Source organism: Temnothorax americanus, unplaced genomic scaffold (genome assembly GCF_048541705.1).
Source record: "Temnothorax americanus isolate GAGA-0224 unplaced genomic scaffold, ASM4854170v1 Scaffold7, whole genome shotgun sequence".
Taxonomy (NCBI): Eukaryota; Metazoa; Arthropoda; class Insecta; order Hymenoptera; family Formicidae; genus Temnothorax; species Temnothorax americanus.
Window position 1 is genome coordinate 4,392,515 of NW_027509792.1, and position 13,240 is coordinate 4,405,754.

At 40.0% G+C, this 13,240-nt stretch overlaps 4 protein-coding genes across 6 annotated transcripts; 1 reads left to right on the forward strand and 3 right to left on the reverse strand.

The window, feature by feature from the left end:
- Positions 1 to 31: 31 nt before the first annotated feature.
- LOC143906276 (uncharacterized) lies at positions 32 to 8,502 on the forward strand. 3 transcript variants are annotated; one of them, XM_077422240.1, is made up of 16 exons: positions 32 to 321; positions 391 to 525; positions 2,454 to 2,605; positions 2,708 to 3,664; positions 3,771 to 4,152; positions 4,240 to 4,691; positions 4,767 to 4,915; positions 4,995 to 5,242; positions 5,303 to 5,551; positions 5,633 to 5,815; positions 5,890 to 6,050; positions 6,131 to 6,380; positions 6,470 to 6,713; positions 6,794 to 7,164; positions 7,247 to 7,552; positions 7,630 to 8,502. In XM_077422240.1, exons 1-16 carry the CDS (start codon positions 132 to 134, stop codon positions 7,986 to 7,988), a joined length of 4,788 nt encoding a protein of 1,595 aa, XP_077278366.1. In that variant the 5' UTR covers positions 32 to 131; the 3' UTR covers positions 7,989 to 8,502. The 3 variants fall into 3 exon arrangements, with proteins under 3 accessions (XP_077278366.1, XP_077278365.1, XP_077278369.1); XM_077422239.1 differs by having other exon boundaries at positions 32 to 525; XM_077422243.1 differs by lacking the exons at positions 32 to 321; positions 391 to 525 and adding an exon at positions 1,751 to 1,877.
- Positions 584 to 1,912, reverse strand: LOC143906283 (RWD domain-containing protein 2A). Its single transcript, XM_077422255.1, has 3 exons — positions 1,540 to 1,912; positions 948 to 1,397; positions 584 to 864 (listed from the first exon to the last, which is right to left on the reverse strand). Exons 1-3 carry the CDS (start codon positions 1,732 to 1,734, stop codon positions 631 to 633), a joined length of 879 nt encoding a protein of 292 aa, XP_077278381.1. The 5' UTR covers positions 1,735 to 1,912; the 3' UTR covers positions 584 to 630.
- On the reverse strand, positions 8,429 to 10,061 carry LOC143906281 (testis-specific serine/threonine-protein kinase 3). The gene is made up of 3 exons (XM_077422253.1): positions 9,922 to 10,061; positions 9,527 to 9,830; positions 8,429 to 9,369 (listed from the first exon to the last, which is right to left on the reverse strand). Exons 1-3 carry the CDS (start codon positions 10,015 to 10,017, stop codon positions 8,639 to 8,641), a joined length of 1,131 nt encoding a protein of 376 aa, XP_077278379.1. The 5' UTR covers positions 10,018 to 10,061; the 3' UTR covers positions 8,429 to 8,638.
- Positions 10,062 to 10,384: 323 nt separating this feature from the next.
- Positions 10,385 to 12,525, reverse strand: Hat1 (histone acetyltransferase 1). The gene is made up of 6 exons (XM_077422252.1): positions 12,076 to 12,525; positions 11,708 to 11,967; positions 11,452 to 11,608; positions 11,143 to 11,357; positions 10,921 to 11,072; positions 10,385 to 10,821 (listed from the first exon to the last, which is right to left on the reverse strand). The coding sequence occupies exons 1-6, from the start codon at positions 12,222 to 12,224 to the stop codon at positions 10,522 to 10,524; spliced, it is 1,233 nt and encodes a 410-aa protein (XP_077278378.1). The 5' UTR covers positions 12,225 to 12,525; the 3' UTR covers positions 10,385 to 10,521.
- Between the last annotated feature and the right edge of the window lie 715 nt (positions 12,526 to 13,240).

The window sequence follows — 13,240 nt, forward strand, 5'->3', positions numbered from 1 at the left end:
GCATACCTGTTACAGACTGGAATGCGGAAAGGTAGGAACTATGTACAGAAAAACTGTAAACACAAGAAGCTTCCGTGTGTAATCAAACGGTTGAGCACAGCGACGCGAGCAAAAGCGGCACGGAAGATCGGATGAGCTCGCGTTGTGAATCAGTCGTGATCGGTAGCTTTGAGAGATTACTTTGTGTGAATATGTTACGAGAGCTCCTCTTGATTTTTACGTTAATATGCGTGACGCAATGTAAACATTCCCCTTATTCAAAGGAAGATATATACGCGATACTCGATCGAACGAGGGAATACTTCAAAAATCTCAGTAATGGTAAAACATTAATTATCTGTTACTTGAATATTATAAAAATTACCGTCCTTATTTCTGAAACATTTTTAGCGTACGATGTATTAAATAATGACACTTTGAACAATAATAACAACGAAATTGCGAAATATATGAATGATACGACCGAAGCGATCCGTCAGAAAATCAAGCGCCAAAAGAGGGACCTTCCGAATGAGCGCAGTAGAGGTGAGCAAAACATTTCACACGTGTCATTTGTACAAAAATCCCGTGAGATTGATAGAAATTAGACAAGATATATATATTTAACGCTGCTACTTTTATATAATTGTATCAATCCGAAAATTTGCTGAATTTCCCTTCTATTCCAAAAAGCTCCTTGAACGCGTGCTGGCAATCGCGATCGGTTAGGTATTTGAGAAGTTGACCCATGTCGTTGTGACGCTCAGTAGTGGGAAAGGAGATTTCTTGGAAGTCCGTAAATTTGCGCATTCTGTCCACATCGTTGCAGTCCTCCTCTTTCTCCAATAATTTTATTAATATCCTGTGCCAGTTCATAGACCTGATCTGCAAAAGAATTGTACAGGTGTTGTGAGATATTCTTATTATATTAAATATTAAGATACGGAAGAGATCATTGTTGACGTTACTCTCTGCCAGCAGTAGTCGCAATCTTGCAGACTTCCCTCCATACAAATTATCCCTGGTTTGCCGGCCAAGCAGAATCCCGTGATGGAGTTCTCTTTCGCCAAGCTAGCCACGTCCTGTCTCTTCGACTTGCCGTATATGTGATGACTGTAGATCCAATATCTGGAGAAGACCGCCGGCACCCGATCTTCCGTGCCGCTTTTTCTCGCGTCGCTGTGCTTAACCGTTTGATTACGCACGGAAGCTTCGAGATAAGCATCGGCGTTGTCCTGCAGCCACGATATCAGGGTATAGATGCAAGGCTCGCCCGCCTCTTGGGCCTTGACGAGGATGGAGAGTTCCTTGTTCAGCAGTGCCTGCTGCGTTCGGTCCAAGCAAGAGCCTCTCGCGTACACTTCGGGCTGCTCCTTCGGGTAGTTGGTCGGCAAGTTCACCAGTAGCTCGATACTTCCCTAGTGGCACAAGCAACATGTTAATGATGCATATGTGGCTGGCATATGTAGAAGAAAAATTTGGAGAAACATTGAAGTAAACAGTTAAGGCGCACACACACACACCGTGGCAACGTTATGTCATAAGTAAATGTTATATTACACCGTTCAACGGGACCGCGATAGCGTACTCCAGCCATCGCGGTGGGTCCCGGTCGGGGCACTCGATGTACTCGTTGATGTCAGCCAAAACCCCATAGTCCGCCACAGTCAGCTCGCTCGGATAGACGGATTGCAGTGCCTGCAGCTCGCTCACCTGCGCCGTCAGGGTCTCCGTCATCTCTGCCGGAGTGGACATGCTTCGAACGACGACACATACGACAGGGCGATGGATCAGTCCGCGATTTGCTGCGCGCTGCACTCGGTTCTCTCGACGATGATCGGTTCGGTCGAGCCGAGACGATAACACGAAACACTGGTGTATGTCGGCGCGACGTTAAGGTTATCGAGAGATCAGCTGATGTTGAAATTGGTTGAAATGTCAATAGGAGGTCCTACCGCGCGGTTGCGTTTCGAAATCGGAGCACGTGGTTGCCGCGCGTACTCTTTTTATCTTTATGCCTCGTTGTACTTTTTCGTTCATTAATTACTTCGGTTCTGAGACTTTGTTTATAAAATATGTTCTTACTTTATCCAGTTGTTGAATTTATTACCGTAAATATAAGAATATTTTTAAGGAAAAGATGTTTAAAATAATAAAGTCTCAAAGTATTCAAGAATTAAATCAAAACTGAATAAAATAAGGGAAAGTTTTGAGATTGCAAATTTTCAAATGTAATAAAATGCTCATTTACAGAGTATTATTTCTAGAATTTAATAGATTATGGATAAATATTAGCGATATTAAAAAATCATCTCTGTTTTTTTTATTTGTTACTTTAGTTCTTGTCATTGCTTTATAAGCCTGAAAAAAATCATTAGATATCATCATCGAATTCTGTAGATATATAATTGAGATGAGAAATGAATTTTACGACTTCTCATTTGATTGCAATTTCAAACTAATTTTATTTACAGGTGTGAATGTGTTGCAAGGTTTCGAAGAGACCTTACCACTCGAATTGTCGGACTTTCAAGATGCGGCCTTCTTTTCCATACAAGATGGACATCGGTTGCTCTGGTTTGCAGCTGCCGTCGATTCTTCAAACATGTTACTTTATCAGTTTGTTGTAAGTATGTCGATCACAGTTATATATTCAAGCACATCTTATTTTATGCCGGAATAACAGGTAAAACACTAGCTTTTTTAAAATTACAACAATGTCTTTCAGGATGATAAAGCTCAACTCGTCGGAACGTATCCGCAATACAATGGAAAGCGGATAATCGTAAATAATTACAACGCTGGTACACTTATAGCCGTACAGAAAGATACCGACGGAATCATCATTCTGCGCCTCAGCAAAAACGAAAGCGGAAGGTACGAATTGCGGTTCAAGCAGGAGTTCGAAATTCCCGAAGTGGTGCATATGTCTATGTGGGTCGGAATGAATCAGCTGTATTTGGGAATCGCGACGGAAAAAAGAATATTTGTATACGTCTGGCTTGGCCAGAATTTCGATAAGATCGACACGTTGCTCTATGGAGCGAGAAAGCTGTTGCCCTTCCAGAACAAGAGCTTCATGCACGTCGTCGTCGTAGGATCGCTCACGAAGATACTCCGGTTTTCCGTGCGTTCTAATAGATTCGTAGAAATGCAGAAATTACATTATGCTAACGACGTCAGTTCGTTTCATTTCAAAGAGGGTCATTTCGAAGAGCGTTTTCTGGTTTTGGCCGGTAACGAGTCCACAATCTTGTATAAGGAAATGTACGGCCGCTTTGTACCGTTTCAAAGAATCGCTCATCCGACGAGGCATATTCATTCCCTGACGATGGAAAGCACTGTCATCCTTCTCGCATTAGAGCAGGGTACCGTGAGAATTTATCAGTACAACGGCTGGAGATTTGTGGAATTGAGCACGAAAATATCGAACATTCGACAAATTCATTCTATTCGCTTGTACGAAGACGAAGACGTGCTAGTGGCGTATAATCAGGTCGGAGAATGGAAGTTTTTGAGACCCACTTGGACCGTGAAGAAAACATGGGAGGAAATACAGGAGGAAATAGCTGCTTGGTGTTCCGAGACAAAGCGCAAGGCGTCTCAGAGAACCTTCGTAAAACTTCCAGATTTAAAAAGTCCCGTGATTTCGAACGCACACATCGGTCAGCTTCGTGTGCAGAACGTAAGACATTGTATCTCACTCTTTGTTAGTTTAAATAAAAAAATAGCATTTTATATTTTAAATTGATTAATAAAAATAATAAAAATCTGGATTGAAATGTTGCCAGATAAACGGTCAGAACGCAGAGGAATTGGTCCGTTTGACGAAGCAGTATAACAGTACATTTGCCAAATTAAATCTGACGCGCAGCCTGTTGGCAGAAAGGACAGAAGATGCCAAGCATACAATCTTGCATGGTAAAAAAATTACAGTCAAGTGTAAGACGAATTGTCATATTCATCGTATAATTACGGATGGCGGAATTAAATCTACTGCTAATCAGGTCCTGCAGTTCGCCAATGTGAAAGTACCGACGATAAATAACTGGAAATGTCCTGTTCCTAATTTTAAGATAGATGATATTTTCGTTAAGGAATCTGTTAACGGGCTACTGATGCGAGACCTGCAAGAAAGAACTTTAAAAGTTTCGGGTGATCAAGTAATTTCAGGTGATTTAATGCATTCTATATGTTGGTTTCTTTTTCATTACATTTGATGTATGCTGTATTACGTTATACTTGATATATATGTTTTAGGTAATCATCTCTTCGCCAACTTGCATGCGACAAACGTTTCGATTCCGTTAAACATTGCAACGAGAAGCTTTAACCAAACAGTGTATATGAAAGAGGCAAAAGTAAACAATTTATGTCTAACCGAGGACGCATTCTTCTTACCATTGAATGGTTCCACCACTGTAATGAATGGTTCGTTAACCGCTGCGAAAGTGCGAGTTACAGGACTTGTCGAAGCGTCAAGCATAAGATTAAGAGGCAAAGAAAGCGAAAAATTAAAGCCTTTGAAAGAGATTCTTACACCATTGACATTGCATGGTGATCGCTTCCTGCAGAACGTGACGTTCAGAAACTTCGCCAGAGCTAAGGATATCGTCAGACCTCGCGGGCTGTCGGTGAAGGAAATCTTAGAGAATATCGTACCGCTAGATTCTAATGTATCGACGCATTTGATATTATCTAGCAACAAAACAGTAATTATTTTAAAATTTATATCTGTATGTGTATGTGACGATTTCAAATTTATTTTACATTTTGATCTTCTTCAGCAATGGAGCAACGTGACTTTGTGCGACTTCATTACCACGAATTGGGTAACGAAGAACTCGGCTGAAACTATCGTTATTTCTGGTACAAAATACACAAACAACAGTGTCGTTTTGTCAAGCACTGCTTATGAAAATCTTCCCATTCCAAAGTACACACATTTCTTTGTTTTATGAAGCATATAGATTGTCCTAGATTTTCTATTAATTTCTAAAAATATATATTTGCAGATTGGCGATTCCCCTGTGTGCTGAGGAAGTTATCATCCCGGAAATTATAACTTCTCCAATAAAAATGGGCGATGTAATTGTAAAAAATTTAAATGTCTCGCACGTCCTTGGAGCTCGTAATTTGAACACGACCATCTTCGATTCGGTGTCAGCTTTACAAAGCACTGACTTTTCAGCGAAACTATTCACAGGTCGGGTCTTCGTGAAGAATATATCAGCGTCAAAAATTAAGGGAACAAATCTAAAAGGTAAAAATAACTTAAATTCGCCCAAGTCTCCACACTATACTTATAATCTATGTTACATAGATTTTAAAATTGAAATGAACAAATGGGTAAGCGTAAACCGCTTCAAAGGACCAGTAAATATCGCGAAGCTCGTCGTTAACAATCTCGAAACGCCAGCCTACCTCAATCTCTCTTTACCTAGGAGAGTAAAGAACGTAGTCGTAAAAGGGGATAGCGATATCGGAAAAATCAACAACATAGATATACTATCTTTTATAGAAAATGTATTAAAGGTGGACGACCCGATTTCTTTAGGACACGTAACATTCGGTAAGTTTAACATCTAATATTTCCCATTAATTTGAAATGAATAAGAATTCAACGCGTAATTTTTTTTCAATTTTTGTGCAGCTCGTGGATTTATATCAAACAACGTACATGCCTCCCACTCGACGTTAAAACTTTCGCATTTGGATACGCATCTCAATTTGGGTTCAAAACGAATTTCCACGACTTTAAGTGCAGAAGCGATAAACGTGCCACAGACCTTTGGTTACGTCGCGAGCGATGCACCAGCGACATTTATTGTACAAGGTACACAGTAACGGAATCGTGTTACATTTTATGACGAAAGAATTTTAAATAATGTGTTAATATTTCTATTTTAGGATCAGTCAGATTTTTAAAGGAACCAGCTATACAAAATATAAATGATATGAATCTGAAGCAATTATCTGAGGATTTATGGATGGCAAATCAGGACACAGTTTTATCTGGTAGCAACATAAACCTTGAAAACATGACTCTGGAAGGAGATGTTATATTAATGGTAAGAACAACAAAAGATTTATTTACTTAAAAAAAAAGAAGGATAATATTAAAAATATAAGAATTTAATCGTTTTTTCAGAATGAAAATAATTCGTTGAATGTAAAAATGTGGTTGAACATGAAGTCTAGAATTTTAAGCAAAACGAAACCACAGCATATTAGTGTACTTGCGTCGTTTAAGAATGTCGAGGTACCTGCTATCAAGGCAGAGAATAATTCAACTCTCCAGTCATTAGACTTGAATTTGAATAATTTGCTGACTAATTCCTTGATGAGAAATACGGCGCAAATTATAGATGCTGCATGGAATTTTGAAGAATTGTACATAAGTAAGGCAGTTTTAATAGAGGACAGCTATATTGTTTCTCTCAACGTTAAAAAGAAAAGATAATTTAATTATTTCTCTTACACAACTTAGATAATATGAGTTGGGATGGTAAATTTAATGGCATCGACTTAAACACGGATATCGTTAGGCGTGACGCAGAACAGAATATTGTCGTCGGGAAGAAAACGATATTGGGTTTGACAACTAAAAATCTCTGGTCGTTAAATATAAACTTTTGGAACTTTACTAAACATGCTTTAACTCAAAGATGTCGGAAACTGTATGTAATTAAGGGTCAAAAAACCTTTAACAACATTACTTTGAACAATTTGAGGTATTTTTTGCCGAATTAATATTTTTGCCGGAGTGATATTCTTATTAAATATCGCTAAGAACTCAGTTTTTTCTCTTTAGTGTCAGACATACGATTATGGGTCGCAACATCGACGACGCGTTACTGAAGTTCGGCAATCAAACACTATTCGGCACCAAAAGGATAAAAGGCCAGCTTAATGCGCCGTCTCTTATTATTGATGGCACTATGAATGACGTAAATCTGACGAAGTTAATGAACGAGCAAATGAAGAAACATAAAGCGGTGCAGACGATAGAAAGTAAGATGGATTTTAGAAATGATTTAGAAGTTTACGGAAATATCACAATCGATGGACTCTACGAAGGGATAAACTTAACAAATATTGGTAGTCAAAATGAAATAGATACCGTCTTGAATAGAATGACGGAAGTCGTGGCACTGACGGAAGACATGAAAACTGCATTGCAAAGTAAGTTACACATTTAGATCGTTAAACGGTGTTCGAGTATTGATAGTGTTAATCCGATAATATATTATTATTTTGTATGCAGATCGTGCTATTTATGTGAGCAAATTTGAAGCGGTAGACGAGGATGTGTTGCTCACCGCTTCTAACATTTCTAACGCAGAGGACGTGAAGCACATGAATCTTAACAGTACTTGTCTTTGCGAGTCAGAAAATATTTCTTTTTGCAACGATACGGAATTATTGAACGTTGTAGCCGGTACAAATATCAGTTCGTTTATGACGAAGAAATTGATACGGCTGGACGATACTATATTTTTAGTATTAGTGTCAACAGATTTTGTCTCGATTTATTCATTTATCGATGAGAAACAATTTTCTCAAGTAGCAGGTAAGTCTCATAGAGAAGTATTATTTACAGTCACGTTAACAGTGAGGATTATAACGTTACGAAATAATGTTTGACAGGATTATATGTGCCCGGTATATTTGAAGTATCTGTGGAATCGATTGATAATTCATTGTGGATTTTCTTGCGATTGTCCGAAGAAACCTTGATATTGCGTTATCATACGTGGAATGAACTCGAGCAATACGTTTTGCCAGGCTCGGATTTGTTTGTAATCAGTAAGACACCGAATAGTCAACATTTGCTAATACGATCCGACGGCATGTGGAATCTTGGAGGGCTCTTTCGTCCTGAGCACATTTTTAAAATGCCTCTAGAGGGACAAATAGAGACCTTCGCTCTCGGCGCTGATTACTACGTCAAAGCGACAACGGAAAACAGTACAATTGTTTTAAAAGCACGATATGTAGGGAACTAATATACGTAAAGTGTTTCTTAGCAATTCGGTGAGTTTATTCAAACTCAGAAAACGTATATCTATATATATATAAATGGTTCTGTCTTTTACACTCTATATATTTATATATTTATTCTTACTTGTGCACTAGCTTGAAATAAAAAAGAGAGAAAAATACGAGAAGAAAATTTATAGATATGTATAATAATTGTGTATCTAATGTTAACCGCGTCGAAAAAAATATATATATTGAACTGCATTAAAATTATTTCTAGTTTATTATCACAAATGCTAGATAAAGATGTAAAAAAGCGAATATTACAAAGATCAGGTAGGGCCAATTTGTAAGTTAAGCTTTGATCGTCATTATCGTGGAAACTGTCGCCTAAGAAAGAAATAAAAAAGTTTATGATTACCTATAAAACGTAATTAATTGTAATGACACGTACTTTTGCGGCGTCTTTGAGGACCATTACTTCTTCCGTTTCGTGGGTTTTGTACTCGTTGATCTTTTTTGTCTCCTCGACTTTGTGCCGTTTCTGAAAATCGGTCACACGTAATTTTGTGACATCACTTGCGCACGCGTGCTCTCTCTAATTATAGACTTGATCTACGAAACGTAAGAAAATCGACACGCTCGATGGCAAACGCGTATCACAAAATTATTTCGGCTAGTATCGCAATCGAATGTGCGATAAGATGCGCGTGTACACCAAGTAAATGACCAGCAGTATGCTACGCATCATCAGCATGATGTATGATGGAAACGATACTAAGAGGCACTTGGATTTATAAAGAATGCTTAGGAGCAACGATTGTACGATTGGGCTCTCCGCCCGTACCGGTTCCCTCCTCACAAACTTCTCCTCGTGTTTCTTGCGCTCCTCGATCGCGTTGTTCAGCGCGATCTGCTCCGCTGGCGTGAGCACCAGAAGGCGCGGATCCATGGCGATCCAGTCGCTCTGCACGATCTGATCCAAACGCCAGCGTTTAGACACGTCCGGCTCGAGCAGACTGGTCACGAGCTTCTTCACGCGATCAGTCAGACTCTCCGTTACTTTGCTGCGGAATTTCCATTTGCGCGCTATCTGCAGCTCGTATAAACGCTTTATGTTGTCCTCGTCGAACGGCATGGCCTTGTTCAGCAGTATGTAGAGGATCACGCCCAGCGACCATATGTCGGATATCTTCGGATTGTACGGGTAACCGCGGAGGATCTCCGGCGCCACGTATGACAGCGAGCCGCAGTACGTGTCGCTCAGAACGCGCTTGCCACGACTGTCGATCGTATAACGAGCAAAACCAAAGTCCGCCAGTTTGACGTTGTAATTCGACGTGAGAAGAACGTTCTCGCACTTGATGTCACGATGCGCTATTTCCATCTCATGTAGATACTGAAGACCTGGAAAATGAATAGTGCGTTAGGAAAAGCACCCCCGATTGGTATGAGTAAACGCGCGAAGATATGATTGAGTCTGCACAGGCCTAGCTCATCGAGCACAACTATTCTTATTTGCGCGATTAATCTTTTCAATAAGTTCAACGCCATTTCTTCATACCTAAAGCGAGCTGCCGGAACCACACGCGGGCCTGATTCTCCGCCACCGCGCCGTTCTTCAGGATAAAATCAAGCAGATCACCGTTCTCGGCGAAGCGCATGAATATGAAGTACTTGGTGCGCCTCTGGAAAATGCTGTGAACGTGCACGACGTGCGGATGATTCAGCTTCACCAGAATGTCCAGTTCGCGGGGCAGGAACTTCCGAACGAAGTCTTTTGGCGCGTTTGCGGTGTCGATAATCTTGCAGGCCAAGGTGCTATTTTTCTCCGACTCATGTTCCGGCTTATACTCGGCTAAGTACACCTACAATAAACGAGAAACAACAAACATTGGTTTAAAGTAACTGAGTTTAAAGAGAAGAACAACAGAAGTTTTTTTAATTAGGGTAACATACCTTTGCGTAACAACCTTCGCCGAGCTTCCTCACCAGCTTGTAACCCCGGGCTAGCAGTGTGGCCTCCTCGGACGGTGTCTGGCTCAGGTGCGACATGAGATTCGTGGGACAACAGACGGCATTCTATCCACCGCGTTACCATAATTCGTAATTAGCCGTTCTCACTTTGCTCGACGTTTAGACACGGATTGCATCGTGAATGCGGATAATCCGATGACGTAGAATCCCCATTTATGCATTCGACAAATGCAAATTGTGAAGACCTTTACCGCACTGTTCTACCTCTATGTCGGCGACGATGACGAATCTATATACTAGAAATTTTGTAGAGTCCGCACTGGCGGTTATTTGACCATTTTGACGAAATGTAAGATGACACGAGTGCCAATGGACCGCGAATCGAGCACGGTCGCGTGCTTATCGAAGCAACAAATCGAAAAAAACAATTGAACATCGTGAGAAATAGAAAAGCAAGACAAATTTAATGAAGAAAAGATGTCTATACACAAATATAAAACATTGGAAATTATCGACATAATTTTGTAATTTTCACAGCTTAAAAAATTTCTTAATCAATTCGTAATCATTTCACACATTTTTTCACAGTTCGGACTCCAATCGTTCAATGACCATCTTATATTCCTCCTCCAAGATTCGGTATTCCTTTTCTAGTATCTCTTTACGTTGCTCGTCGGATGGTAGACCATTGCCGTTCGTGCACGTGCTCTTCTCCGCTGTATTCTTCAACGCGCGTTCTATTTTCAGCTCCTCATTTTGTTTTCTCTTAAACGGTATATTCAGTCTCTTTTTCACGTCTATTCTGTACGCTCGATATTCTTCCGCGTCCGCGACATTTGTCGCCAGCAATCGTAGGATTTCATACACTACGCGGGCCTGTTTCTGTGGAAAAAAAAAAAAACATTTATATAAGTAAAACAAAGAGAAAGGAGGAAAACAAGCGGTAACAATACAAAATAAATCGCATGCTCATATAGACACCTTGTTTATTTTTAATTTGTTCCTAGCCTCAACGATCATTTCATTGTCGAAACCCTGTTTTAAACGTTTTGGCGCAAAACTGGACAGTGCGCTGCAGTTTAAGGCGTCTACGTAGTTCCGTAGTCGTTGGAATACCTCGGACGGACTTTCCACTGTGAACATAGGCTCGTTAAAATACAGTTATTAACGCGTGAATGCTTTTGCCAAATATTCCTTCCTTACCCGTTATATCTTTAACTTCACGCATTGCAATGTATTCGCGATAAATCGCTTGCAGCAAATGCTTGCCAAGACCTATCCTTCGAAATGGTGGCAAAATTAAGAATTGAGCGATGCGCGGACGAATGTGTTGTGGATAAGCGTAATATCGATATACAGTTGCGAAACCAATCGTCGCATATCGAGTGGTACCCATAGGCGTGGTATACTTTTCGAATCTATTTCGGGAAAGAGTGATTGTTTAACGAAGACGTTTATATTATATGCAGCTATCTATTCATCGATTCAGGGGTAGCGTCGAGTCATACTTACAAATTAAAATACTGCCATTGTTCATCGTCAAGATCGATGAAAAGAGCTGCGTCTATGTACCAAAGAAGGAATGTTTGAATCCTTTGATGATACTCCTTAAATCCTTTGTAACCCATATCGGCCTTGTAGACCACAAATTGCCTCGCTGTACCTTCATCTGTGCGTCATACAGCAAAAAAAAGGACAATAACGTAATCGTTATGTTTAAATGTTATCTTTAAACGAAGTTATCACGTATATAAAGAATATTAGATACCGTCCAGTGAGAAAGAGTGTATCAATTCTCCGTACGGTGTAAATGTATCATCCTTGGCGAGTGCCTTGGTGAAGTTGGCTAAGCTGTAGTGAACGTCGGGGGCGAGCTTTGGTGCGATCTTTGATAACACCTCGTCGGCCTCGACTCCTTCAAGCTTTGCGTTTACCTTCTCGGTATATTTCATTCCCAGATACGTTTCCAAGCAACCCGCTGAGTAGAACAGGTGTATTTTCAAATCCAGATAACCAAATATTATCTCCCTATAAAGAATAAAGAGACCAAGGATATAATAAATGTCCGCATATAATGTTTTTGTGTAGTAATTGACAAAGCATGAATTTTAACAAATTAACATTACAGTGACGAACCTATCTCCGAACACCTGATAAGTCATCTCTGGCTTGAAGACAGCCTCTTCCGAGTGCAGGTCGTTAAGGTTGCGGATCAACCTGAGCTCCAGGGCTTCGTTGCTGTCCGTCACCAGCTTCTTCAGCCGCGCCGTCATCGAGTCCTCCATTTTCCCCAAGGAAGAAAATCAACGGGAGAACAATGTGTGGACCGTTAAACGACTCCTGACTACGAGGATCCGACCCTTGGAAATAGGGTTCGATATAGGTTAGAGCGCCGCGAGGAAGCGACGTCGAGACGCCGACGGGAACGGACAACCACCTGGCGTCGACGTGCACGATCAGATTAACCGGTCGAAGCCTTTTACTTTTATTTCTGCCGCCCGAGTGATTTGGCGCCAAAACACGACGGTTTCGAGCAAAGTGATCTCTGGAATGAATGAGCCCGTTCCTGTTGCTTCTTCAATCATCGACAAGATACTATCGAAGACCGACACTACCGACAGTCTTATGGGAGTTTTCGCGTGCGTGATTGTTGAAATTTCAACGGTTGTCATAATTAATAAAATATTAATTTTACGGTTTATTATTATTTCGACATTTTGTGGACATGTACAGCGACTCGATAATGTTCAATTTTTATTTAAAACCGGCGCACTTACGTTGTTATCATCCGCGTTTGATTATTCATTTTTGATTGATGATTGTTGCAAAAATACAATTTCGTAGCGATATATATATAATATTATTATGTTGTAAATGTGCAACTTATTTAAGCAATCGTGTAATAATAAATCATGAATTTTACACATTATAAATTAATTGTTCAATTATTTATATTGACAGTCGATAATGTCAATGCTCTTCTTCAATTATCCTATTTGATGGTCACAAAAGCCCAAGATTGACTCTCTACAATAAAACCTCGCATTTTAATCCATAACTTTAGCGTAGGGCTTTTGCGGTTTAAAACCGCAAAAATCGAGCGTATAATAATTACTAATCGCTAATTTAAATGAATTAAATCTCCCTTTTCAGTTTTCGTTCCCAAACAGAATATAAGGAGAAACCTGCCACTTGATATTTTATGAAATAAACATTTCTATTTCTATTTAGATGAGCCAAGCCAATCTTGATATGATCTGACAATTCTGACAAATCCGTACAGCTTTTCTTAGAAACTTAT

Excerpts from the sequence above, each read along its gene's own strand:
- LOC143906276 (XM_077422239.1), top strand. The coding sequence starts at position 132 with ATGAGCTCGCGTTGTGAATCAGTCGTGATCGGTAGCTTTGAGAGATTA. Across the intron at positions 6,051-6,130 it reads AAGGAGATGTTATATTAATG|AATGAAAATAATTCGTTGAA; the intron begins GTAAGAACAACA and ends TCGTTTTTTCAG. Across the intron at positions 7,553-7,629 it reads ACAATTTTCTCAAGTAGCAG|GATTATATGTGCCCGGTATA; the intron begins GTAAGTCTCATA and ends AATGTTTGACAG.
- LOC143906283 (XM_077422255.1), bottom strand. The coding sequence starts at position 1,734 with ATGTCCACTCCGGCAGAGATGACGGAGACCCTGACGGCGCAGGTGAGC. Across the intron at positions 1,398-1,539 it reads TCGCGGTCCCGTTGAACGGT|GGAAGTATCGAGCTACTGGT; the intron begins GTAATATAACAT and ends TTGTGCCACTAG. Across the intron at positions 865-947 it reads GCGACTACTGCTGGCAGAGA|ATCAGGTCTATGAACTGGCA; the intron begins GTAACGTCAACA and ends ATTCTTTTGCAG.
- LOC143906281 (XM_077422253.1), bottom strand. The coding sequence starts at position 10,017 with ATGTCGCACCTGAGCCAGACACCGTCCGAGGAGGCCACACTGCTAGCC. Across the intron at positions 9,831-9,921 it reads GCGAAGGTTGTTACGCAAAG|GTGTACTTAGCCGAGTATAA; the intron begins GTATGTTACCCT and ends CGTTTATTGTAG. Across the intron at positions 9,370-9,526 it reads GTTCCGGCAGCTCGCTTTAG|GTCTTCAGTATCTACATGAG; the intron begins GTATGAAGAAAT and ends TTCATTTTCCAG.
- Hat1 (XM_077422252.1), bottom strand. The coding sequence starts at position 12,224 with ATGGAGGACTCGATGACGGCGCGGCTGAAGAAGCTGGTGACGGACAGC. Across the intron at positions 11,968-12,075 it reads TATCAGGTGTTCGGAGATAG|GGAGATAATATTTGGTTATC; the intron begins GTTCGTCACTGT and ends TATTCTTTATAG. Across the intron at positions 11,609-11,707 it reads ACACTCTTTCTCACTGGACG|ATGAAGGTACAGCGAGGCAA; the intron begins GTATCTAATATT and ends TATGACGCACAG.